The 27,596-nt window shown below is 38.1% G+C and overlaps 1 protein-coding gene across 1 annotated transcript in view; it reads right to left on the reverse strand.

Annotated features, from left to right (window-relative positions):
• UBTD2 (ubiquitin domain containing 2) overlaps nt 1–27,596 on the reverse strand; it is a 64,667-nt gene that overhangs the window by 16,328 nt on the left and 20,743 nt on the right. The window contains exon 2 of the mRNA XM_055554446.1: nt 489–725. Coding sequence (XP_055410421.1) covers nt 489–725 — 237 coding nt within the window. The remainder of the gene's footprint in view (nt 1–488; nt 726–27,596) is intronic.

A 27,596-nucleotide genomic window follows, 5' to 3' on the forward strand; every position in this document is an offset into this window, starting at 1 on the left:
ATGCTCCCAATGCAGGGGGCCCGGGTTCGATGCCTGGTCGGGGAACTAGAGCCCACATGGCACAACTAAAGATTCTGCATGCCACAGCTGCTAAGTCGCTTCAGTCGTGTCCGACTGTGTGTGACGGCAGCCCATCAGGCTCCCCCGTCCCTGGGATTCTCCAGGCAAGGTTCCTTCTCCAATGCCACAGCTAAGTGCCGCTAAATAAATAATAAATATATATAAAAAAGAAAATACAGGTTTATTGAGTGTTCTCTTTCTTGAGACCAAAACACACACACACACACACACACACACACACACACACAAACACAGAGTAAACCTATCTCTAGCTAAAAGAAGCAAAGAGGAATGCTCCTCTTCACTACACTGAAGAAAAACAGCTAGAACAACGCATAGTAGGAAAATGACTACTTTCTATTTGGTTTCTGGCCATTGGAAAGGAGCTGATGACGCTCTGCTTTGTTCGGGAAGATAACCAGACCTACCGTGCGGCAACGTTATGTTTGCGCCATCAATGATCGCTTGTGCCAGTTCATGATCATTGCTTTCAAATGCAAGCGCTGCAGCCTTCAAGGCATCCCAAATCTCTTTACGGCCTTCAAAAGCTGGTGCGGTATCCCAAAATTCATCTCTCTTGCTGCGCAGCTGTCCATCTGTCATGGGATAATCGCTTTTCCATTTAGGTTTCTCCTTTTTCAAAGGCTGGTTACGACCTAAAGCAACTGAAGAAAAATAAAAGGCTGACATCAAAACCAAAATTTATAAAAGATGTATTAATAGTTATCTGGTCATTCTTCTTTGATTCTTTCATCAAAATTATAGCTAGAAGCTGGCCTACTGGCTAATTCTTACATTCTGAAATTCCTCTAACCTATTTTATTTTAGATCTGCAAGGGCAAATGGAGACATTACGTCAAATCTTCCAGGGCAAGTTAGTACCTCTTTTTCATTCAATCTGTCTCCTCCAAAGGATGATTTTTAAAATTACCTAGAGAAACAGTAACAAGTGTTCCATCAGTCCATCAGTAGTGGCAGGATTTGAAAAGAGTCAAAGGGACTTGCCTGGTGGTCCAGTGGCTAAGACTCCATGCTATTAGATGCATGGGGCCTGGGTTCGATCCCTGGTCAGGGAACTAGATCCTGCATGCTCCAACTAAGTTCACACGTCGCAACCAAAGATACTCCATGTGGCAACTAAAAAGACCCTGTGTGCAGCCGCTAAGACTTGGTGTAGCCAAAAAACATTTAAAAATTAAAATAAAAAAATAAAAAGTTAAAGGGTGCCATAAAAGAGAGGTGAGGTTCTAGGAGAAACCAAATCACAGCAGTGGCCTGAATCTCATGATCCTGTGAAGCCAGAGAGCAGGAACTGAGAAATCTCGCAGAGGGAAAAGACTGCTCTGTGGTGTCCAAAGGAAGGACAGCCGAACCACGAGATCCACAAGGAAACCTGACCCTAGAAAAGCTTCCTCTAGGAACCTGTTCTGGACTTGAGTCTAGGAACCGTTAAAACCCTTCTCTGAGACTCAAATACTGAAGCTACTTTAGAAAGGCATGAGGGAGAGAGGTAGCTGGTGCTTTACTTTCTGGAAGGACGAGGGCTGAACCGGCGATCCTTGATACTGCACCAAGGGAGAAACCCCCCACTACAAGGAGAACTACAACAACACTCCAGTTTCAGTTCAAGAGGAGAAGAAAACAGAGGGTAAGAGTTCACTCTTTTTCCTGCTCTCGGTGGCAGCATGGCTCTTTCGAGAAAAGCAGTAGTGCTACCATGATGCTAGAGTGAGTCTGAAGGAGCTTCTTCACAGCCAGAAACTTACCTGGCACATGATCACTGATCGCAAACTGACATACAGAGACACTCTTATCTTATACAGTGCCATAGGTGAGAAGCTGTTCAACAGATGGAACAACAGGTAAAAAGAAAACCGAGGCTCCATGGAGTATTGGGTTAAGAGTGGGTTTGAAATAAATGACAGAGGGTAGGAAGCAGAGGGTGTATGTCAAAATTCAATGTTCTATATTTAATTACAGGAAGACTAATAATTTAAAAGATATTACTCTCAAAATGATTCTAAAGAATCCCAGAAATTAACCACTCCCTCACTGGCCCAGGGCCAAATGAATTTTGGATTATTCATAAAAGAAATAAAATGACTCTAGCCCCTAGGCAATCTCTACGTCCTATACCAGGCTATATTCCCAGATGACAGAACCATTTCTTGCTGCAGAATGTCCCTGGTTTGACACTTGGACTAAACCACGATCTCTCTACACCCTATCTGGCCAGTGTATCCCAAAGCAGCACATCAGGTCTCGCCCTCCCCCCTTCAGACTAGCACGCCGTGCCAGTGCCAGCTGTTTTCCTTTAAAACATTCAGTATTTTCATTTTTAATGTTTTAACTGAAGGATAACTGCTTATATAATTTTGTGGCTTTCTGTCATACATCAACAAGAATCAGCCATAGGTACACCCATGTCCCCTCCCTCCCTGCCCCCCACCCTTCAGCCCGTCACAGAGGCCCTGTTTGACTTCCCTGAATCACACAGCAAATTCCCACTGGCTGCCTGTTTTACACATGGTACTGTAAATTTCTATGTTACTCTCTCCATACATCTCCCTTCTCCCTCCTCTCCTCCCCCCATGTCTACAGGTCTGTTTTCTATGTCTGTTTCTCCTTTGCCACCCTGAAAGTAAATTCACCAGTGCCATCTCTTTAGATTCCATATATATGAAAACACTCAGTATTTTGACCCATTGTATTATTTGGCCCTCTAATTTGTCTTAGTGAGATGCAAACCAGTTGAGTTCTAAAAGAGTGTGTACAGAAGAAGGAAAACTGTCTATTAAGTGGCAGAGCTGAATACAGAACCCGTCTCCTTACTTAATGAACGAGTATTTACTGAGTGTCCACTAAGGATAACACTATATATGTTATATCAGGTGTTCATATCAGGTTCAATTCAAATGTGAGAAACATAATTTATACTATTGACTTTTCCCTGTATCTTCTCAATAATACAGACAGATGCAGATTAAGCATTATTCCCCAAAAGGTGTTCAGAATATGTCAGATAATGACATTCCACCCCTGAATGATTCCACAATAAGGTAAAATTGAAGATAAATTTTATTTTCTGCTACATTAACCTTTAGATGAGTCAGAAACAGTTTAGAGACAACACTCTTAGTTTACTGAGCAGAGAGTGGAAGATAAGGCATCATAGATACCTAACTCAATGCTCAAATAAATACTTATTTGAGTAAAATTTCATGTCTACTTGAATAGTTCCAGAGAACTGTCTAATATCATATGTATTAAATGTACCAGAGGGAAAGTCGGTATAACTCTATCACTGTGAGAGAATAGCAAGGCAAAGGTAAAGACAAAAAACCTCCACAATCTTGGTACTTAAATGAAGGAAACGAAAAGGCTCTCAAAGAGAGGAACTCAACAGAAAAACTATCTTGTAATAAAGGTGGAAAACAGTTTGCAAAAAGAAAGTAAAATGCCTTCCTTACAAATATAGGGCTTTATTTTACCTCCCCCTATCTGTAGAAGACATACGAATAAAGCCAAATAAAAAGGACAGATGATACATTATGCTGCTTAGGGATAATCACTGTTGTAAATGCATTTTCAAATCTATGCTGTCAACAGTTTCAAAGTAATTACTTTAGGCAAAAGTAAATCAGAGAAAATAAATGCTTGTGACATGTAAGTAAAGTTTACTTTTATTTCCATCTAGGTCTCTGCTTTTCCTATATTTCAAACGTAAGTAATAAAGAATATCTGCCTATCAAATGGGCTTCCCTGGTGGCTCAGATGGTAAAGCGTCTGCCTGCAATGCGGGAGACCCAGGTTCGATTCCTGGGTCGGGAAGATCCCCTGGAGAAGGAAATGGCAATCCACTCCAGCACTCTTGCCTGGAAAATCCCATGGACAGAGGAGCCTGATAGGCTACAGTCCATGAGGTCACAAAGAGTCAGACACGACTGAGCGACTGCTTATCAAATGTCCACTTATAACACAGAAATCGACTTAGCAACTAAGCATGTTTGCACCAAGTCAACCATTTTCAATTATTAAGAAATAAGACATCAAATATATATATTCAATTAGATTACATTTTATACTCTGAACCTTTCAAATTTATCTTGCTTCCCACAACTTCAAACTCCTGATGCCAAGAGAGAGATGCTCAGTATCAGTTACAGTATCTGGAACTAAGCACTGTGCTCCAACAATACATTTAAAGACAGGAAACAACTTATTCCCCAAATCTTTGTTTCTAAACCTTTAAATTGTAGGCGACCAATGATACTAAGTTTATTTAATCCCATGGTTTAACATACAAGATACCATTTACGTTTAAGGTAATTACTGATAAGTATGACCCCGTTGCCATTTACTTTATTGTTTTGGGTTCGAATTTATACACAATTTTTGTGTTTCCTGTCTAGAGAATATCCTTTAGTATTTGTTGGAGAGCTGGTTTGGTGGTGCAGAATTCTCTCAGCTTTTGCTTGTCTGAAAAGCTTTTGATTTTTCCTTCATACTCAAATGAGATCCTTGCTGGGTACAATAATCTGGGCTGTAGGTTATTTTCTTTCATCATTTTAAGTATGTCTTGCCACTCCCTCCTGGCTTGAAGAGTTTCTATTGAAAGATCAGCTGTTATCCTTATGGGTATTCCCTTGTGTGTTATTTGTTGTTTTTCCCTTACTGCTTTTAATATTTGTTCTTTGTGTTTGATCTTTGTTAATTTGATTACTATGTGTCTTGGGGTGTTTCGCCTTGGGTTTATCCTGTTTGGGACTGGCTGAATGGATACAAAAACAAGACCCCTACATATGTTGTCTACAAGAGACCCACCTCAAAACAGGGGACACATACAGACTGAAAGTGAAGGGCTGGAAAAAGATTTTCCATGCAAATAGGGACCAAAAGAAAGCAGGAGTAGCAATACTCATATCAGATAAAATAGACTTTAAAACAAAGACTGTGAAAAGAGACAAAGATGGTCACTACATAATGATCAAAGGATCAATCCAAGAAGAAGATATAACAATTATAAATATATATGCACCCAACACGGGAGCACCGCAGTATGTAAGACAAATGCTAACAAGTATGAAAGAAGAAATTAACAATAACACAATAATAGTGGGAGACTTTAATACCCCACTCACACCTATGGATAGATCAACTAAACAGAAAATTAACAAGGAAACACAAACTTTAAACGATACAATAGACCAGTTAGACCTAATTGATATCTATAGGACATTTCATCCCAAAACAATGAATTTCACCTTCTTCTCAAGCGCACATGGAACCTTCTCCAGGATAGATCACATCCTGGGCCATAAAGCTAGCCTTGGTAAATTCAAAAAAATAGAAATCATTCCAAGCATCTTTTCTGACCACAATGCAGTAAGATTATATCTCAATTACAGGAGAAAAACTATTAAAAAATCCAACATATGGAGGCTGAACAACACACTGCTGAATAACCAACAAATCACAGAAGAAATCAAAAAAGAAATCAAAATTTGCATAGAAACGAATGAAAATGAAAACACAACAACCCAAAACCTGTGGGACACGGTAAAAGCAGTCCTAACGGGAAAGTTCATAGCAATACAGGCACACCTCAAGAAACAAGAAAAAAGTCAAATAAATAACCTAACTCTACACCTAAAGCAACTAGAAAAGGAAGAAATGAAGAACCCCAGGGTTAGTAGAAGGAAAGAAATCTTAAAAATTAGAGCAGAAATAAATGCAAAAGAAACAAAAGAGACCATAGCAAAAATCAACAAAACCAAAAGCTGGTTCTTTGAGAGGATAAATAAAATTGACAAACCATTAGCCAGACTCATCAAGAAACAAAGGGAGAAAAATCAAATCAATAAAATTAGAAATGAAAATGGAGAGATCACAACAGACAACACAGAAATACAAAGGATCATAAGAGACTACTATCAACAATTATATGCCAATAAAATGGACAACATGGAAGAAATGGACAAATTCTTAGAAAAGTACAACTTTCCAAAACTCGACCAGGAAGAAATAGAAAATCTTAACAGACCCATCACAAGCACGGAAATTGAAACGGTAATAAAAAATCTTCCGGCAAACAAAAGCCCAGGTCCAGACGGCTTCACAGCTGAATTCTACCAAAAATTTAGAGAAGAGCTAACACCTATCCTGCTCAAACTCTTCCAGAAAATTGCAGAGGATGGTAAACTTCCAAACTCATTCTATGAGGCCACCATCACCCTAATACCAAAACCTGACAAAGATCCCACAAAAAAAGAAAACTACAGGCCAATATCACTGATGAACATAGATGCAAAAATCCTTAACAAAATTCTAGCAATCAGAATCCAACAACACATTAAAAAGATCATACACCATGACCAAGTGGGCTTTATCCCAGGGATGCAAGGATTCTTCAATATCCACAAATCAATCAATGTAATACACCACATTAACAAATTGAAAAATAAAAACCATATGATTACCTCAATAGATGCAGAGAAAGCCTTTGACAAAATTCAACATCCATTTATGATAAAAACTCTCCAGAAAGCAGGAATAGAAGGAACATACCTCAACATAATCAAAGCTATATATGACAAACCCACAGCAAACATTATCCTCAATGGTGAAAAATTGAAAGCATTTCCTCTAAAGTCAGGAACAAGACAAGGGTGCCCACTTTCACCATTACTGTTCAACATAGTTTTGGAAGTTTTGGCCACAGCAATCAGAACAGAAAAAGAAATAAAAGGAATCCAAATTGGAAAAGAAGAAGTAAAGCTCTCACTGTTTGCAGATGACATGATCCTCTACATAGAAAACCCTAAAGACTCCACCAGAAAATTACTAGAACTAATCAATGACTATAGTAAAGTTGCAGGATATAAAATCAACACACAGAAATCCCTTGCATTCCTATACACTAATAATGAGAAAACAGAAAGAGAAATTAAGGAAACAATTCCATTCACCATTGCAACGGAAAGAATAAAATACTTAGGAATATATCTACCTAAAGAATCTAAAGACCTATATATAGAAAACTATAAAACACTGGTGAAAGAAATCAAAGAGGACACTAATAGATGGAGAAATATACCATGTTCATGGATTGGAAGAATCAATATAGTGAAAATGAGTATACTACCCAAAGCAATCTATAGATTCAATGCAATCCCTATCAAGCTACCAACAGCATTCTTCACAGAGCTAGAACAAATAATTTCACAATTTGTATGGAAAAACAAAAAACCTCGAATAGCCAAAGCGATCTTGAGAAAGAAGAATGGAACTGGAGGAATCAACCTACCTGACTTCAGGCTCTACTACAAAGCCACAGTTATCAAGACAGTATGGTACTGGCACAAAGACAGAAATATAGATCAATGGAACAAAATAGAAAGCCCAGAGATAAATCCACGCACATATGGACACCTTATCTTTGACAAAGGAGGCAAGAATATACAATGGATTAAAGACAATCTCTTTAACAAGTGGTGCTGGGAACTCTGGTCAACCACTTGTAAAAGAATGAAACTAGAACACTTTCTAACACCATACACAAAAATAAACTCAAAATGGATTAAAGATCTCAACGTAAGACCAGAAACTATAAAACTCCTAGAGGAGAACATAGGCAAAACACTCTCTGACATACATCACAGCAGGATCCTCTATGACCCACCTCCCAGAATATTGGAAATAAAAGCAAAAATAAACAAATGGGACCTAATTAACCTTAAAAGCTTCTGCACATCAAAGGAAACTATTAGCAAGGTGAAAAGACAGCCTTCAGAATGGGAGAAGATAATAGCAAATGAAGCAACTGACAAACAACTAATCTCGAGAATATACAAGCAACTCCTACAGCTCAACTCCAGAAAAATAAATGACCCAATCAAAAAATGGGCCAAAGAACTAAAGAGACATTTCTCCAAAGAAGACATACAGATGGCTAACAAACACATGAAAAGATGCTCAACATCACTCATTATCAGAGAAATGCAAATCAAAACCACTATGAGGTACCATTTCACACCAGTCAGAATGGCTGTGATCCAAAAGTCTACAAGTAATAAATGCTGGAGAGGGTGTGGAGAAAAGGGAACCCTCTTACACTGTTGGTGGGAATGCAAACTAGTACAGCCACTATGGAGAACAGTGTGGAGATTCCTTAAAAAACTGGAAATAGACCTGCCTTATGATCCAGCAATCCCACTGCTGGGCATACACACTGAGGAAACCAGAAGGGAAAGAGACACGAGTACCCCAATGTTCATCGCAACACTGTTTATAATAGCCAGGACATGGAAGCAACCTAGATGTCCATCAGCAGATGAATGGATAAGAAAGCTGTGGTACATATACACAATGGAGTATTACTCAGCCATTAAAAAGAATACATTTGAATCAGTTCTAATGAGGTGGATGAAACTGGAGCCTATTATACAGAGTGAAGTAAGCCAGAAAGAAAAACACCAATACAGTATACTAACGCATATATATGGAATTTAGAAAGATGGTAACAATAACCCTGTGTACGAGACAGCAAAAGAGACACTGATGTATAGAACAGTCTTATGGACTCTGTGGCAGAGGGAGAGGGTGGGAAGATTTGGGAGAATGGCATTGAAACATGTAAAATATCATGTATGAAATGAGTTGCCAGTCCAGGTTCGATGCACAATACTGGATGCTTGGGGCTGGTGCACTGGGACGACCCAGAGGGATGGAATGGGGAGGGAGGAGGGAGGAGGGTTCAGGATGGGGAACACATGTATACCTGTGGTGGATTCATTTTGATATTTGGCAAAACTAATACAGTTATGTAAAGTTTAAAAATAAAATAAAATTTAAAAAAAAATTAAAAAAAAAAGAAAAAGAAATAAGCAAATACCAAAAAAAAAAAAAAAAAAAACATACAAGATACCAAAGATTAATAAAGAAATCAAATTTTTTAAAAATCTAGGTTATTTTAGGAAACATCCCTTTTTCCCTATCATTGCACATTTACTTTCAAAACTTTGCCAAAAACTCACCTTCTCAGCAGCCTCTTGATCTACTCCTTATCTTTCCTTGCAACCTTTCAACATTTCTTCCCACGATGTGACAAATAAATAGATCTAACATGTAAAACCCCAAGAAAGATTTGCTTCTCAGAGCTAAACAGCAATATAATCTTAAATATTTTTATCAACTGAATGCATTTTGCAAGTCATCTGGATACTTTATTGGCAAAAAAACAATGACATCCAGAGTGAAATATGTTTATAATTGTTTGCCTGCTTTTTGTTCCTCTCTGAAAACTGATTTAATATTGGGACTCTTCAAATAAAGGAAGGAGAGGCCATAAAGCATAGGTACTGTAGACATCAAGATATGACTCAAGAAATAATAGCTTTAAAGGCTGTAAACCTAAAGAATCAGTTTTCCTAGCACAACAGGCTGAGGGAAAAAACTGAATATATAAAAAGATCACCATCAAAGGGAAAAATGTTGTTTAAAAGAATTCTGAAGACTTTAAAGTAGCATGGAACAGAACTAGGATAATGTACCTATTTTAGATTGATTAGTCTTAACATCATGAAAATGAAGGAAATTTTCCCCTCACTTCAAGAATTAAGAATAGATCCTACAGAACCTTCTGTAACAGACTGTGCTAGCCTAAGAGGACAGTTGTAAAATACTTTATTCTCATTTAAATTTAGAATACTCTATATATACACATACACACACACATATATTCCCTAAAGTAACTAACTGCCAAAATAAAAATAGGGATATGGGGCTTAAAATGCCTCAAATAAGAGCATCAACAAGCCAACAGTCAACATCATACCCATACCTGCTGTACTGTCTTGAGGATTTAGAGGTGGAAGAGATCTCAGATGGTATAAGCCCAGCTTACTATTAACATTTGACAGAAAACCTAACAAGGATAAATACACTGCTGAGGGTCACAAAGAGCTAAGACTAGAATCCAGATGACTAGCTTCAAAGGCCAGAGCTCTTTTCACTACAGCACTCCATGTCTTACCAGAGCTGCCAAGTATGCTTGCTTTTACAGAAGTACCATATCAATTATGAAGGTTCACGCAAAATAAAGCATGTGCCAAGCTGTTTTTCTAATAGCATGCATCCATCTCTTCCAAGCTTCACTATGACCAATGCAATGGCTCTGGTAGGACAAAGGAAAAGCTAACTAAGAAACTCCACCTCTCCAAAAGAGAATCCCACAGGGGAAGAGGCAGTACAGTTTTCTGGTCTGTCAGTTTCAATTTACAAAGTACTCAGTACCTATACAAGATCAGGCACTGAAGATCACATGCGTGCATACTTAAGTTAGATACACCACTTTCTATGCTGCAATTTTATAATAAATAAAAATGAGAACTTTGAGTATGTTTCTATCCTAAAGTTTATAAAAATTAAGCATCTGGAGCATAATTTTAAAGGCATATATGATCATTTCTAATGTGTGAGCTACCTTTATTGAGGGGGAAAAATCAACATAATTTTTGATTTATCAATCAAAAAATAGAGAAGTCTATGAGTCATATGGACTTCTCTGCGCTGTTTCTCAGAGTTTAAGTCTCCTTACAATAGCTTGAGCACACAAACAGGCAGCAGGAAAGTCTAGTACAGTGAAAGCCGCTCAGTCATGTCCAGCTATTTGCAACCTCATAGACTACACAGTCCATGGGATTCTCCAGGCCAGAATACTGGAGTGGGCAGCCTTTCCCTTCTCTGGGGGATCTTCCTGACCCAGGGATCGAACCCAGATCTCCCGCATTGAGGTGGATTCTTTACCAGCTGAGCCACCAGGGAAGCCCACAGGAAAGCCTAACCGCAACATAATGTTTCAAGGACTTTTTAAATGAATCATTAAAGATGCTGTAAAAGCATACAATTAAATCTCTCTCTCTCTCTCTCTCACACACACACACCTTTAAAAAGGGGTAACATTACACAAAGTTGGGGAAAGAATATGGTCACCTAACACCAGCACACTGTACCTTTTATGTGATACTGAAACTTTCAGATGGTTCATTCTACTCGGGGAGGGGGATGGCTTCATCCAGTATTACATTCTTCAGAATGCAGGGACCTTCTCTTCCCTCACTTTATGGACAGTTTGGGGGGAGGGAAGCAAACACAAGTCAAGGATGCCCACAATGTCCACTACTATTTAACACTGTATTGAAGTGCTAGCCAACACAATCAGGCAAAACAAAACAGAAGCATAAGGGCCAGAATGGAAGAAAACCACCTCTAATTGCAGATGATATGATGGTACGACTGGAAAATACAAGAAAGTTGGTGCTAAAAAGAAATAGAAACTAACATGGTGGCAGAACATAAAATGCAGGCCTTCTTATATACATAAAACGTCCAGCTAGGAGACGCAGTGGGCGAAAAGGCCCTGTTTATAACAGAAACATAAAAGATAAAATACTTGGAATGCAACACCTCAGGAAAGCTTTTAAAACTACTGAAAGATAAAAGTAGACTTGAAACAATGAAAACAATCTCTTGTACTTGGACATGAACATTACAAGGATATCAATTCTTCTAAAGTTAATATCCACATTTAATACAATTCCAGTGAAAATAATTTTTTAAAACTTTTTCTGATACTAGATGAGTTGATTCTAAAACACATATGGAAAAACAAGGAGGAACAGTTAAAAGAATCCTGAAAAATAAACATAAGTGAGCTAGTCCTATAAATATGCACATTATAAAAGCATTACAATTAGAAGCATGTAAAGCACATGACTATTTAGATCAATGGAACAGAATAAAGTTCAAAAAAACCATGTATGCAATGGATATTTAGTATATGATAAATATTTTATCTTAAATCATTGGAGAAAAATGGGAATTTTAATAAATAGTATCAGAACTGGACAGCTATTTACAAAAAGATAAAATTGGGTCAATAGTTTAAATTGCACACCAAAATAAACTCCACAAGAATCGGCATGTAAAAATTAATTACCAGTACTAGAAGAAAATACAGATAAGTTTCTCTATAACCTAGGAATAGTGAATGCTTTTCAAAAAAAATGAAAAAAGACTGACATTTAATCTTATATAAATTTTTGTATGGGGGCAGGAAGAGTCAAAACACAAATGACAAGCCTAGAGGAAATAACTGCAACTTTCTATCACAAAAGGCTGATTTCCCTCATAGTGAAAACTCTTAAAAATGAAGGAAAAAAGGGAAAACTCTGTGACAGAAAAATGGGCAACAGATGTGACCTTATATTTGAAAGGAAAATAGGAAATGACATATGAAAAAATTTCTAACCTCAGTTATGCTGTGTGCTTAGGTGCTCAGTCGTGTCCAACTCTTTGCGATCCCATGGACTGTAGCCCACCAGGTTCCTCTGTCCATGGGATTCTCCAGGCAAGAATACTGGAGTGGGTTGCCATGCCTTCCTCCAGGGGATCTCCCCAACCCAGGGATTGAACCCAGGTCTCCTGAACTGTGGGCAGACTTTATTACCAGGGAAGCCCAAGAATACTGAAGTGGGTAGCCTATCCCTTCTCCAGTGGATCTTCCTGACCCAGGAATCGAACCAGGGTCTCCTGCATTGCAGGCAGATTCTTTACTAGCTGAGCTGCCAGGGAAGCCCCCCAAGCCTCAGATACAAGAGAAAGCAAAGTGAAAACTATGCTAGAATTATTTATCTGGCTCTTAGAAAGGAAATAATCAGGAATCGGACAACACATTATGCTATTGAGTTGTGCAGAAATAGATATGCTTCTACACATGCTAAGAGTCTAAGGTCCCTTAGGATTATCACTTAAAGGAATCCTAGATGGAGGGGGACTCTGACAACATCTAAGAAAATCACTTATTCATTCACTCATTGAGCCAGCAACCCTGGTTTTAGGATTCTACTTTCAAGATATACTTCCATAAATATGAAACATAAAAGGTTATATCCTACAGGCTTATTTGTATTAGAAACAATCTAACAGATACTATCATACATCCACACGATGAAGTACAATGCAACTGTACAGAAAAAGGAAAAGCCCTATGAACTCAAATGGAGAGATCTCTAGAATATATAAGTAAAAGCAAGACAGAGAGCAGTACATATATACATTTTGTTTAGGAAATATATATATATATGTATGTGTGTGTGGTAGAAGCAACAGAGATAAGAGCAAGACTCTTTATATAGATTTGACTTATGAAAAATTTTAAGTATTTTACATTTGCAAAATGAAAGCGAACCAAAAACAGAAGCAGCAAGCCCAAACACTGAACAGAGAAACTAATCTAACTGTATCACGTATTTAAAGTACCATACAAAGAATACAGTGATTTCAAGCTCATTTTGAACATGATACCATGACCATACATTTTTAGTGGTACAAATCCTAAGGAACAAGAGACACACCACAAAGACGTCTTAAACCTTTTGGGAGGTGTCATGCCATGCAGCTTGTGGAATCTTAGTTTCCCGAAGGGACTGAAACCAGGCCGATGTCAGGGAAAGCCCAGAGTCCCAGTCACTGGGCCACCAGAGAATTCCCAAGACACCTTAACCTTTATTCTAGAGACTAAAGTAAACTAAGAATTAATGAAGAATACCAATTACTATAATTTTAAAACCTATGATACTTACTGCAGGATGAAGCAAGTAAGGAACAGTATTATTATCAATAGAAAGCAAGATTTTTTATTAAAGAGAAAATAAAATATAAAAGAAAAAGAAAAAACTTAGGTTAATTTTGAATTGGAAATACCAATAGGAACTTATAATTTAATAATAACAAGTATTTTATAGTTCTGTTGACTAAAGGGACTTACAAACAAGGACAACCCAGTAGCAATGAGCATACTTAGCTCCCAGATCTTAGTTTTAAACACCATTCCCTCCTAAAAAGGCCCTATTTAGAGAAATAAAAAGGGCTATTTAGAGAAATGGCTAGTTCCATGGCCAGAGCTGGGAAAATTTAAAGCAAAACTGGTGATTCATTTCTTATATGATATTATACATGTTTCAATGCCATTCTCCAGGTTTGATGCAGGATACAGGATGCTTGGGGCTGGTGCACTGGGATAACCCAGAGGGATGGTATGGGGAGGGAGGTGGGAAAGGGGTTCAGGAAGGGGAACATGTGTACACCTGTGGCAGATTCATGTTGATGTATGGCAAAACCAATACAATATTGTAAAGTAAAAAATAATAATAATAATAAAGAAATGATAAATGGTTAAAAACATAAACAAAACAAAACTGGGACAGCTGCCTGTTAAGAAGGCAAGAAAGTCCTCAAAAAACTAGTATATTAATGAGATCATGTCAAAGGCACAAAGGAGAGGGTCTGAAGGAGACAACATCTGCATCAGTTTTGGAGCATCAAGAATAATGACCGTGGGACTTCCCTGGTGGTCCAGAGGCTAAGACTGCACTTCCAATGCAGAGGCCCAGGTTTGATCCCTGGTCAGGGAACTAGATCCTACATGCCGCAACTGAGAGTTTCACATGCCACAGCTAAAACAGATGCCACCATGAAGACCACAATGCCACCATCAGACCCGGTGACTGCCACAGTGAACGCCACATGAAGACCCGGTGCAGACAAAAAAAAAAAAAAACAAACAAATAGTTTTCAAAATGACTGAAACAGACTTTAAAATACTAAATCAGGGACTTGCCTGGTGGTCTAGTGGTTAAGACCCATGCCCTGCCCCCACTTCCAGTGGAGGACACAGGTTCAATCCCTAGTCGGGGAATTAAGATCTTGCATTTTTTCGGCACAGCCCAAAAATAAAATAATTTTTTAAATACTGAGTAAATAAAAATTCTAATATTAACACTAAACGGGAAAAATAAGAGGAAAAAAAAGAGAAATACTAAAAGGGAAAAATAAGAGGAGAAAGACTCTTTCTTACCGAAGAATGCTGGTAATAAAGGAAGAAAAGAATGACATATTTAAAAGAATCATTCTTTATAATTCCTTACCTGACTCAGGTAAGGATTATTACTAAATATACTAAAATATCATGGCAGGACATACAAGGTGTCAGAGGACCAGCACCAATATTGTGAACTGCTAAGAAGAAATTCGACAGTAGACACCTGACATTCGTTACCTTAACCAAGCGACCAAACCTGGTAGCTTCCTGAGGCATCGCAATATGAAGCACACAAAGATGAAGGATTCTTATCCAAAACGTATAACTTGAATCTAATTAAACTTCTAAACCTAACTTCTCATTTACAGGAAATGAAAAGACTAAAGCAGTAAGTTAAAACATCTTCAGACACTGCCAAGCATTTCCTGGAGAGTAAAACTGTCCCCTGTTGAGAACCACTGGTCTACACCAAATGAGATGAAATACAAACTTTGGTTGGAACCCAGTATGGAAAAAAGCTATAAAAGACAATATGGGGCAACTACATACATCTAAATAAGGCTAGATAACAGATGTCATTAGGAAATTACTTTCAAATTTTCTTAGGAATGATAATATTATAATGACACAGGAAAATAGTCTTATTCATAAAGCAGAGGCATGATGGAGTTTTCAGGAAGTGTTACATGTTATGATGCCTACAACTTTCAATTGGTTCAGCTATTAAAATGGAGAGTGAGCATGTCTATACATATACACACATACAAAAGAGGAAAATGTGTATACAGCAAGAAGCACTAAATTTACATGGGGAGTATATGTGTATTCATTATATTGTTTTTTCATGTTTGAATATATTCACAGTAAAAATTCAGGGGAAAAAACACAAACCCTGAAAAACAGAAAGACATGAATACAATACTCCAGGCACTTCAGTTCTCAACCTGGTATCACACCTTTTGGATACTCCTCATTATGGTCATACAACTGTGGAAGTTCCCCATATTTTATTTATCTCAGTTTTATTTACTTATTTATTTTACTTCACAATACTGTATTGGTTTTGCCATACACCCATATTTGATTTTAATAAAAGATACAGGAATTATATATTTAAGATGCTAAGCATATAATTCAGAAGCTGAATCCTTGTGCCCCAGCTTCTGAGTTCTACCAGGGCCAGGCTTTTAGGCACATGCCTAGTCCTCTTATACAGTCCCATGTTCAGATTCCAAGGCCTGTCCCTGAGCACTGGGACCATCTACAAAACTTAAAAGCAACAGAAGCACTGAACAGTTATTTTTTTAAATTTTCATCTATGGGTTAGTGCTTATTTAGAACAAGGAGTTAATAACTGAGCAATATTTAAAAGAACATTAAATAATAATGAGAGAGTCAATTTACCAGGAAAATACAGCAATAAATGACTATGCACCTAACAACAGGACTTCAAAGTACATGAAGAAAAAACTGAATTAAAGGAGACAGACCATCCTACAATCACACGTAAACACATTAACAGTTTCTATTAGTAACAGATAGATCAAGGAGCCAGAAAATCATGAAGAACACAGGAGACCTGAACATTATCAACAAACCGGACTTAAATAAATGACATTGTAGGATGTCCCACCCAACAAAGAGAGAACATACATTCTTGTCAAGCGCATATACAGACCACTCACCAACACAGATCACACAAAGCTGAAAAGAGCAGAAGTCATACAAAGTGTGTTCTATAACTACAATGAAATTAAATTAGAAATCAGTAACATGAAGATACCTGGAAAAATCCCCAAATAACTAGAAATTAATCATGAGTCAAAGGGAAATTAGAAAATAATTTCAACAGAGTGAAAATGAAATACATCAAAACTTATGATGCTGCTAAAACATACTGGTTGGATGAAAAATTAGAGCATTAACATGTTTCTATTAGAAAAGTTTCAAATCAGTGAAGCAGGCTTCCACCTTAAGACTGAAAGAACAAATTAAACTCAAAGAAAAGAATAAAAAGCAAAAACCAAAGAAACTGAAAACAGAAAAACAGAAAAATCATAAAAGCAAAATCTGGTTCTTTAAAATATTAAACTGATAAACCTCTCAGGCTGATCAAGAAAAAAAGAAGACAAATACTACCAATATCAGGAATGAAAGAGGTCATCTCACTACAGACTCAGCAGACATTAAAGGGATAATAAAGGAATATCCATTCATGAAGAAAAGGATAATTGGGTTAAGACTTCCCTGGTGGCTCAGATGGTAAAGCGTCTGTCTACAATGCGGGAGACCTGGGTTCGATCCCTGGGTCGGGAAGATCCACTGGAGAAGGAAATGGCAATCCACTCCAGTACTATTGCCTGGAAAGTCCAACGGACAGAGGAGTCACAAAGTCGGAAAGAAGTCACAAAGAGCTAATTTGACTAGCTCTCTATATATTGTCTACATGATAAAGATACTACATTTATTTTTCTTTAAAAACCCCAACAAAGAAAACTTCAGGTTCAAATGGTTTCATTACTGAATTCTATCAATATACAAGCAAGAGATGATACTAATTATTCCAAGTAACTTTCAGAAAACAAAAGAGCTCAGGAGGATTTCCCTAGTGCTACAGTGGATGAGAATCCACTTGCCAATGCAGGGACACAGGTTCGATCCCTGGTCTGGGAAGCTTGGCATGCATGGACCAACTAAGCCCGTGAGCCACAACTGCTGAAGCCTGCGCGTCCCAGAGCCCGCATGCTGCAACTGCTGAAGCTCGGAGCCTAGCGCCTGTGCTCAGCCACAGGAGAAACCACTGCAATGAGAAGCCCACACCCGGCAACGAAGACACTCTAATTCATGAGATCTAAACTGCACTGACAACAAAGCCAGAAAAATATAAGAAAATTATCAACTATCAACAAAACCAAAAGTACTATAGACACAGAGATGACATAAAGACCTTATCAGTCATAACAGCACTCAAAGAATTCATCATCTACATACCTGTACTAAAGGAAACATTAAAAAGTCTTTGGGCAGAAATAAAATGATAACAGATGGAAACCTTAATCTACATAAAGGAATACAGAGTACCAGAAATGGATAACTACATGGATAAAAATAAAAGACATTTAAAATTATTATTCATACCTCATTATGAGTGATATCAATCGGAAAAGGCACAGTAAGGACTTCCAAAAATCTTCTCCATTAATGCAATGAGAACATTGGCAATAACTCAAACTTAAGTACTCTGGAAATTAACCAAAGACTTGCAACAATCCAGGGAACATTTATTTTTTCTTATTCAAGGAAAACAGCTACTGTATGTGGTGTTTTAGCATGTATTATACCCATCCTCCTCTCCCCAGCTCAGGGGCAGCCCTGAAAATCAACAGATAGCAATTACAATGAAAGCCACCAGTTCAGCAGCCACAGGAGAGGTCAAAACAGGGTTGGCATGCATTAAAAGCCCCATTTGTAGAGAACTGTCATTTTTTTGGCCTATCTGAAAGTTCTTGTCCTTATTTGACCTGACGTAAGAGATAACCCAGTATGAACACCCTTTTCCTGGGTGCATTTGTCAAAAACAATCAGCAGCAATTGCTTAACCATGAACTTGCATGGGGCAGTGAAGAATTTGGAACAAGAAACTAATCAAAGCTGGGAAATGAGATGCCCAGAAAATCTGACATCTTATTGTGAATCTAAAAGGGTACATATATGTATATAACTGTGTACATACAGGGCTGAACATACATACGTTCAGGAAATATCTGAAAAGGTCCTCAGCTCTCACTCCTGACTGATATTGAGGCTCTGAGCACATGGGAAGTAGGAGTTAAGGAAACTGCCTGAGTTTTGAAAGTAAGCCCTAATATGAACACAGAGCCACTTAGCAAAGAACAAGAGACTTACTTGTTCTAGACTATTAAGGAAATCTGTCCAATCATTAGCTCACCACTAAGCTCATTAAGCAGATTTCAGTGGCTACATCTAACAGAGAATATAAACTTTACAGAATAAGTTCAAGGAAAGTCAGTAAACAAAAGGCAACAACAATAACAAACCCTAAGGGAGAAGGGAGACTCTGATTTCCAGGGTTGCCAAATATTAAGTGTCCAAAATTTATTAGGCATGCAAACAAACAAGAAAGCATGGCCCACACACAATGAGAAAAAAAGCAAATAGAAACCGTCACTGAGGAAGCCCAGACATTGGACTTACTAGGCAAAAATTTTAAATCAGATAGTTTAAATATGTTCAAAAACCTGTATGAAACTGCATGTAAGGAACTAAAGCAATGAGAAATATGTTCCAATAAAAAGAAATTATTTGTAAAATTGTGGAATTGTAAAAACAAATGAAAAATTCACTAGAAAGGCTCAATAGTATATCTGAACAGGCAGAAGGAAGAATCAGTTAACTTTAAGATAGGTCAACTGAGATGACCTAGTCTGAGGAACACGAAAGAAAATGAACACAGCCTCAAGTGGGGTACCATCAAGATTACCAATATACACAAAGAGAGCCCTAGAGGGGAGAGAAAGGAGTAGAGAGAACACTGAAAGAAGTAATGGCTGAACTCATTTGATGAAAAACCAATCCACACATGCAAGAGGCTCAACAAACTCAGAGATCACTACCTAGACACATCATAATTAAGCTGTCAAAAGTCAAAGACTAAGAATCTTGAAAGAACAAGAAGCAACTCAAGACATACAAGGCACCTCAAAAAGTTTAACAGCTGATTTCCCATCAGAAGGCAGTGGGGCAACACAGACAAACTCATGAAAGGAAGAGTGTGTCAACCGAGAATTCTATATCCAGAAGAGAGCATCCTTTGAAAATTACAGAGAAAATAAAAGATTCCCAGGTAAACAAAAACTGAAAGGACTTGCTGGCATCACACTAGCTCTGCAAAAAATTCTATAGGGAGTCTTTGGGTATTAAATAAAGGATACTAGACAATAACTCGAATATACATTAAGAAATAAAGACCATCAGTAACATTACACAAGTCCATGTAAAAGGCAGCATATGTTTATTTTTTCTTTGTAACTCTGCTTCCTATTTGATTTTAAATACAAATGCATAAATAATAATTAAAAATTTGTGTTGATGAACATACAATGCTTAAAGATGTGATCTGTATATTAATAACAGTCCAAAGAAGGGAGGGAGGGAATGGAGCTGTATAAGTAGCATTTTATATGCTACTAAAATTAGGTTAGTTTCAATTAGAACTGAAATATTATAAATTAAGATATTAATTATAACCTCCAGAGTTATCATTAGGACAATGACTCAAAAATATATAGCAAAAAAAAGAGAATTAAAATGATACACTAGAATATATCTAAGCCAAAAGAAGGCACTAATGGAAGGATGAAAGTAAAAAAAGAATAAGACATACAGCAATAAACAGCAAAATGGCAGGTATAAATCCTAAACTACTAGTAATTACATTAAATGTAAAGTATTCCAATCAAAGTGCTAAAATTTGCAGAATGGACCAAAATATACAATCCAACTACATGCTATCCACAAAAGAGACATTTTAGATTAAAAGACATATTTAAGTTGAAAACAAAAGGATGAAAAAGATATACCAAGCAACCTGTCATCAAAAGTGGAATGGCCATCCTTATATCAGACAAAATAGACTTTAAGACAAAACTTTTTACTAGAGACAAAGGACATTTATAATAAATGGATCAATTCATCGAGAAGACCTAACAATTAAACACATATATGCACCTAACAACAGAGCCCTAGAATATATGAAGGAAATACTGACAGAACTAAGGGAGAAATAGTTCTACAATAATAGAAACTTCAATAATCTATTTTCAATAACGGATAGAATACCTAGACAGCATATCAGTACAAAATCAGAGGACTTAAACAACAACATGAACCAATCTAATCTACAGACAGACAGTTAACCCTTGAACAACATGGGTTTGTACTGCTCAGGTCTACATACACACAGATGCTTTTCAACAGTACTATATGGCCTGAGGTTGGCTGAATCCACAGACATGGAGAAGTCACAGATGCAGAGGATCAACTTATAAGTTATACAGATTAACCACAATTTGTTCAACACTTGTACATATATAGAACACTCCACCCAGACTAACAAGTTAGGCCACAAAACAAGTCTCAGTAAACTTTAGACGAAACCATACAACATATCTTCTCTGACCATAATGGAATAAAGTGAGGAATTACTAACAGAAAGAAAACTGGAACATCCACAAGTAAATGGAAATTAAACAACACACTCTTATACAACAAATGCACCAAGTAAGAAATCAAAAATAAAATGAGAAAATACATTAAGACAAATGAAAACAAAAACACAAATAACTCAGGGGATACAGCAAAAGCAGTGCTCAAAGGAAAATTTGGAACTCTAAACATCTACATTAAAATAGACAGCAGATCTTACTCAGTTACCCAAGTTTATACCTTAAGGAACTAAAAACAGAAAAGCAAAGTAAACCCAAAGCCAGCAGAAAGAAGGTATAAATAAAGACTAGAGTGGAGATGAACAAAGGACAGCAAACAGATTTAACAAAACCAAATGCTAGTCCTTCTAACACCCCACTCCAGTACTCTTGCCTGGAAAATCCCATGGATGGAGGAGCCTGGAAGGCTGCAGTCCATGGGGTCGCTGAGGGTCGGACACGACTGAGCGACTTCACTTTCACTTTTCACTTTCATGCATTGGAGAAGGAAATGGCAGCCCACTCCAGCGTTCTTGCCTGGAGAATCCCAGGGACGGGGTAGCCTGGTGGGCTGCCGTCTATGGGGTCGCACCGAGTCGGACACGACTGAAGTGACTTAGCAGTAGCAGTCCTTCTAAAAGATGAACAAACTCAACAAACATTTAGCTAGACTTTTTTATTCTGTTCTGTTCTTACAAAACAGAAGTTTCAAATAACTAAAATCAAAAAGAGCAAATATTACTACTGATCTTACAGATACAAAAAGACAGAATATTAGAATACTATGAATTGTTGTACACTAACAAATTAAATAATCTAGGTGAAATGAACAAGTTCCTAGAAACACAAAATTATTAAAACTGGCTTAAGAAAAAACAGAAAATCTCCACAGACTTATAACAAGAGATTGACTCATTAAGCAAAATCTTTCCAACAAAGAAAAGCCCAGGACCAGATGGCTTCACTGGGGCATTTTACCAAACATTTAAAGAATTAAGACCAACTCTCAAATGCTTCCAAAAAAAGAGAACAGGAAGGAACACTTTCTAACTCATTCTATAAAGCCATCATTCCCTAACCAAAATGAGACAAATATAAAAACACTACAGACCAATATCCCTTAAAAAGATAAATGCAAAAATGCTCAATATAATTCTTGCAAACTGAATCCAACAGTACACTAAAAAGATTATGCACTAAGACCAAGTGGGATTTATCCCAGGAATGCAAGACTAATTCAGCATAAGAAAATCAAAATAATATGCCATATTAATAAAAACAAAGGAGAAAACCCCACAAACAATCATCTCCACGACTGCAGAAACAGCACATGACAGAACCCAATACTCTTTCATGATAAAAACATGTAAAGCTAGGAATAAACAGTAAATTCTATGACATGATAAAGGGTCTTTATGAAAAACTCACAGCTAACATCACACTCAGTGAAAGTGCACACACTGAAAGCACCCTCCCCACACCAAGATCAAGAAGACAAGCTAAGACATTCTTATTGTTGCTGTGAGAGTGTGGGAGAGAGCGAGCGAGCGAGTGAGAGAGAGAGAGAGACGCTAAGTACCGGTGTGCTTCATCATATAACCAGGCAAAAAAAAAAGTTAACTATTCTTTGGGAACTTAAAACTTTTTATTTCAGCCATGTTTAAATTACATAAGAGAATGTACAAAAACATATTTAAATATTTGCAATGATGACAATCATTAAATATGTGCACTACATACAATGGAAAGAAACTAGCCTTATTTCAAACAAGGAATTCTACAAGAAATTAAAAATGTTACAGCGTAGTTATCACTGTGCAAGATGGTATAACTATAAAGTAATGAGACTGCATACCAAAGGTGTGCAAGCACGAGTGCTCAGTCGTGTCTGACTCTGCAACCCCAGGGACTGTAGCCCGCCAGGCTCTTCTGTCCATGGAACTGTCCAGGCAAGATTACTGGAGTGGGTTGCCATATCCTATTCCAGGGGATCTTCCCAACGCAGGGATTGAACTCACGTCTCTTGCATCCCCTGAACTGGCTGATGGATTCTTGACCAACTGCGTCACCTGGGAAGCCATATACCGAACACAACACCTAAATCAAGTTATGTATAATCACTATGTATTTATACAGATGTATTGAGTAGGTACATGTTGATGAGTCACTCTAAGGCCAAAAAATAGACTGAAAGGTATAATAACCCTACTGGAGAACCAAATACTCACTATACATAGGAAGTCCTACAAATAGAAAAAGAAAGGAAAGCAGACAGACATGTACGTCCAGCTCATTAGTACAAAAGAAAACAGAAGGATAAACCAGAAACCAGGCATACTGGTCACTTACAGAGGGCGGGTGAAAATGGAATGGAAACAATGGAAGGATGGGTAAGAGGTAGCAATGAGTAAGGGTTACACTTCTCAGTATACCTTTTTGCCTAGTTCTAACCTTTAGAACTATGTTACCATCACACAGCTTGTCAGGTGGCTCAAACAGTAAAGAATCTGTTAAGTAAAGACCTGGGTTGATCTCTGGGTTGGGAAGATCCCCTGGAGAATGACACGGCAACCCACTCCAGTATTCTTGCCTGGAGAATCCCATGGACAGAGGAGCCTGGTGGGCTACAGTCCATGGGGTCGCGAAGGGTCAGACACGACTGAGGGACTAATACTACCATCACACATACTCAGATAAGCCAACAAAATCAAAAAGAGGTAAAACTAAAAAAGAACACAACTAGAAATAAATGAACTTAACTGTATTTCAAAGGGTTAACAAACTACATTAAAAGGGCGTGTACCTAACATTTGAACACAGTATTTTTTTTAGTAATTTTATCCTCAGGCTACAGATATAAAGAACTGTAAATGAATACTGAACTCTAGTTAGTAGTTTTGTTTCCACAATGAAATAAATTAGTGATTCCAAACTATTTTATGTGTATCCTCAGATTGAGTAAATAAGTAAATATTTGTGGAAATTAGGAGTCACATTTCTTTTAGAAAGAGAATTGTAAATATATGAACAGGCAAAGTCTAGAATAAATCTTGTATTAATACTATTAGACTGGAATGAGAGCCATCAGTATGAACTCATTTTTAATATGTAAAAATATATAGATGCATGGCCCTGGGCTCAGCTGGTAAAGAATCCACCTGCAGTGTGGGAGACCTGGGTTCGATCCCTGGGTTGGGAAGATCTCCTGGAGAAGGGAAAGGCTTCTTTCCCCTCCGGCTCTACTTCTTCCAGTATTCTGGCCTGGACCATGGGGTCACAAAGAGTCAGACACGATTGAGACTTTCACTCACCATGTAGATATCATATATTCCCATATCTTCTATATAGCTGAGGGCTGCTGCTGCTGCTGCTAAGTCACTTCAGTCGTGTCCGACTCTGTGCAACCCCACAGACGGCAGCCCACCAGGCTCCCCCATCCCTGGGATTCTCCAGGCAAGAACACTGGAGTGGGGTGCCATTTCCTTCTCCAATGCATGAAAGTGAAAAGTGAAAGTGAAGTCGCTCAGTCGTGTCCGACCCTCAGCGACCCCATGGACTGCAGCCTTCCAGGCTCCTCCATCCATGGGATTTTCCAGGCAAAAGTACTGGAGTGGGGTGCCATTGCCTTCTCCGAGCTGGGGGCTACATAGGGGATATATGTATTCAAGCTCTTTCCACTTAGACGACCTACAGGCAATGTTACTCCAGTACCATCAAACACACTGGAGTCTAGATTTTTACTTCTGAATATCATTCTCCACTAAAAGGAACTAGGGGTCCCTAGCTGATTTCAGGACTCTCACAGGTAAAATATAATATGAGCCTGGAACAACTTGTTATGCCGGAAAACAAAGAAGTATTCAAAGAACAACAAAGTCATGTCAAAAGAACACAGAGATCAGCCTGGAGGAGCTCCCGCTGGCCAATGTGGTACAATTTGAGCATCAGAGTAAGTAACAATAGCAACAGATTATACACAGAAAACCATGGAAAAACACAGAAAACCATGAGTCCATACCAATATAAATCAGCAAACACACAGTTGAGATGAGAGAGCTCTTTCTTAAATTAAATTATATAAAAGAAATAGTGAAATTAGAAAAATCACCATTTGACAACCACCATAATTATTTCAGGCAAGAACTACCAATGGATGCTAAAACTAGTACCTGTTTGATAATAAAAAAAAAATATTTACATAGATCCAATCTTCATACTAAATACTTATTATTTGCAGAGGAAAAAATAGTAACTTTGCAGGGAAGCAACTTGGTTGGCACCACACGTGATTAAAGTTAACATCAACAAAAATGGGAAAAAAAGATATCATGTGACTGCTGGCATGCCACACTAAGGACACAGTCTCACTTTCGCGGTGCGCTGCCCAGACCACATAACCATGGGGGAACCTGCGCAGGAGAAAACATCAGACAAAGCGCAACTGATGGACACTCTGCAAAATAACTGGCACATACTTTTCAAAATGCCAAGGTCACAAAAGACAAAAAGTCTCCAGAACTGTACTAGATTACAGCAGGCTAAAGAGATATGACAACATAATGCATGATCCTAGACGATTTTCTTGGAATATTAATGAAGACAATGATGAAATCTGAATAAAAGCTGTAAATATTAGCATTATATCAATACTCATTTCTTGATTTTGATTACTGAATTGTGGGTAGGTGAGAGAAAGTCCTTATTCTTAGGAAATACACACTCAAGTATTTCAGGGTAAAAGGGTTTACTCTGTGCAACTTTTTCGAATGGCTCAGGAAAGTTTAAGTATTTACATACATGTATGTATATATAAAGGACTTCCCTGGCGGCTCAGTGGTAAAGAATCTGCCTGACAAAGCAGGAGCCATGGGTTTGATCCCTGGGTTGGGAAGAACCCCTGGAGAAAAAAATGGCAACCCACTCCAGTATACTTGCCTGGGAAACCTTATGGACAGAGGAGCCTGCCATGGGGTTGCAAAGAGTCAGACACAACCTAGTAAACAAACAACAACAACAATATGTACATATCAAGAAAATATAACAAAGCAGATGTGATAAAATATTAACATGTGGGCGAACTGGAACGAAGCGTATCAGAACTTCGTACTGTTTCTGCAACTTTTCCTTAAGTTTGATATTATTTTGAAATAAAGTTAAAAAAAAAAAAAAAGGACTTGTGGCCCTTCGATAATCCCTTGGATACAGGCTTGGATTTGGCAGAGCAGCCACGGTAACTCAGATCTCCCCCGTGCATGCTCAGCTGGCTGAGTCATGCTCGGCTCTTAACCACCCCATCGATTATAGCCTGCCGAACTAATTCAGATCTCACCTGGCCCCAAAGACACAGGACACCTAACGGTGCTGATCATGTCTAGAGAGAATGAGATGCTCTGAGACTTGACTTGACCAACTCAAAAATTCTTCAGGAAAAGGAAAGTTCCTGTAAGCATTTAGAAAACCCTGCAGGGAAGGATTCCTACTAGTCTAACCATTACATTACTGGTGAAGGTAGCAGTTTGCCAAAAATGTTGCTTTTCTCAGAAAAAATAATAGTCAACAGAGAATGCGCACTGTTGTGGTCCAGCCACTGTGCACTGTGCTCTCTATATACAGTCCCACTCATCCTCTCAATAACTCTAGTGTAACCTCCACCTTAAAATGGAGAAATCACCTAGGGGGAGCATAAGGGAGACCACAGTAATAATATCTCACAGGACTGTTAGGAAGATTTAATAGGGTAATATTTCTCACACAATTACAACAGTTTCTGGAACATAAAAAACTATATCTGTGTCTGTTAGATGAATAATAATAATAAATCCCAAAGATCATACAGCTAAATGGTACAGCTGGGATTCAAACCTAGACAAACTCCAAGGTTTATATTCTCAGCCACTAGGATTATACTTGAGAAGGCCATGGCAACCCACTCCAGTACTCTTGCCTGGAAAGTCCCATGGACGGAGGAGCCTGATGGGCTGCAGTCCATGGGGTTGCAAAGAGTTGGACCAGACTGAGCAACTTCACTTTCACTTTTCACTTTCATGCATTGGAGACAGAAATAGCAACCCACTCCAGTGTTCTTGCCTGGAGAATCCCAGGGATGGCAGAGCCTGGTGGGCTGCTGCCTATGGGGTCACACAGAGTCAGACACGACTGAAGCGATTTAGCAGCAGCAGCAGGACTATACTGCCTCATGGCTTTAAGAATTACTAGAATAAATGTTCAACCTGGTCTCAGACTTTCACCTACAAAGTAAAACTACATGATCAATCCATCTCTAAGGTCTTGGGCTTCCATGAGGTTTCAAAGGTGTGAACCAGTGCTTAAGATAGCATAGCAAGTCGACACTGACCTGAAGTGCCCAAATAATACACTATTTCCTAATCAGCATATACCAGTTACCAAAGCAGGCTGGTAACTGTTCCAAG

This window comes from Bubalus kerabau, chromosome 18, assembly GCF_029407905.1.
Source record: "Bubalus kerabau isolate K-KA32 ecotype Philippines breed swamp buffalo chromosome 18, PCC_UOA_SB_1v2, whole genome shotgun sequence".
Classification (NCBI taxonomy): domain Eukaryota; kingdom Metazoa; phylum Chordata; class Mammalia; order Artiodactyla; family Bovidae; genus Bubalus; species Bubalus kerabau.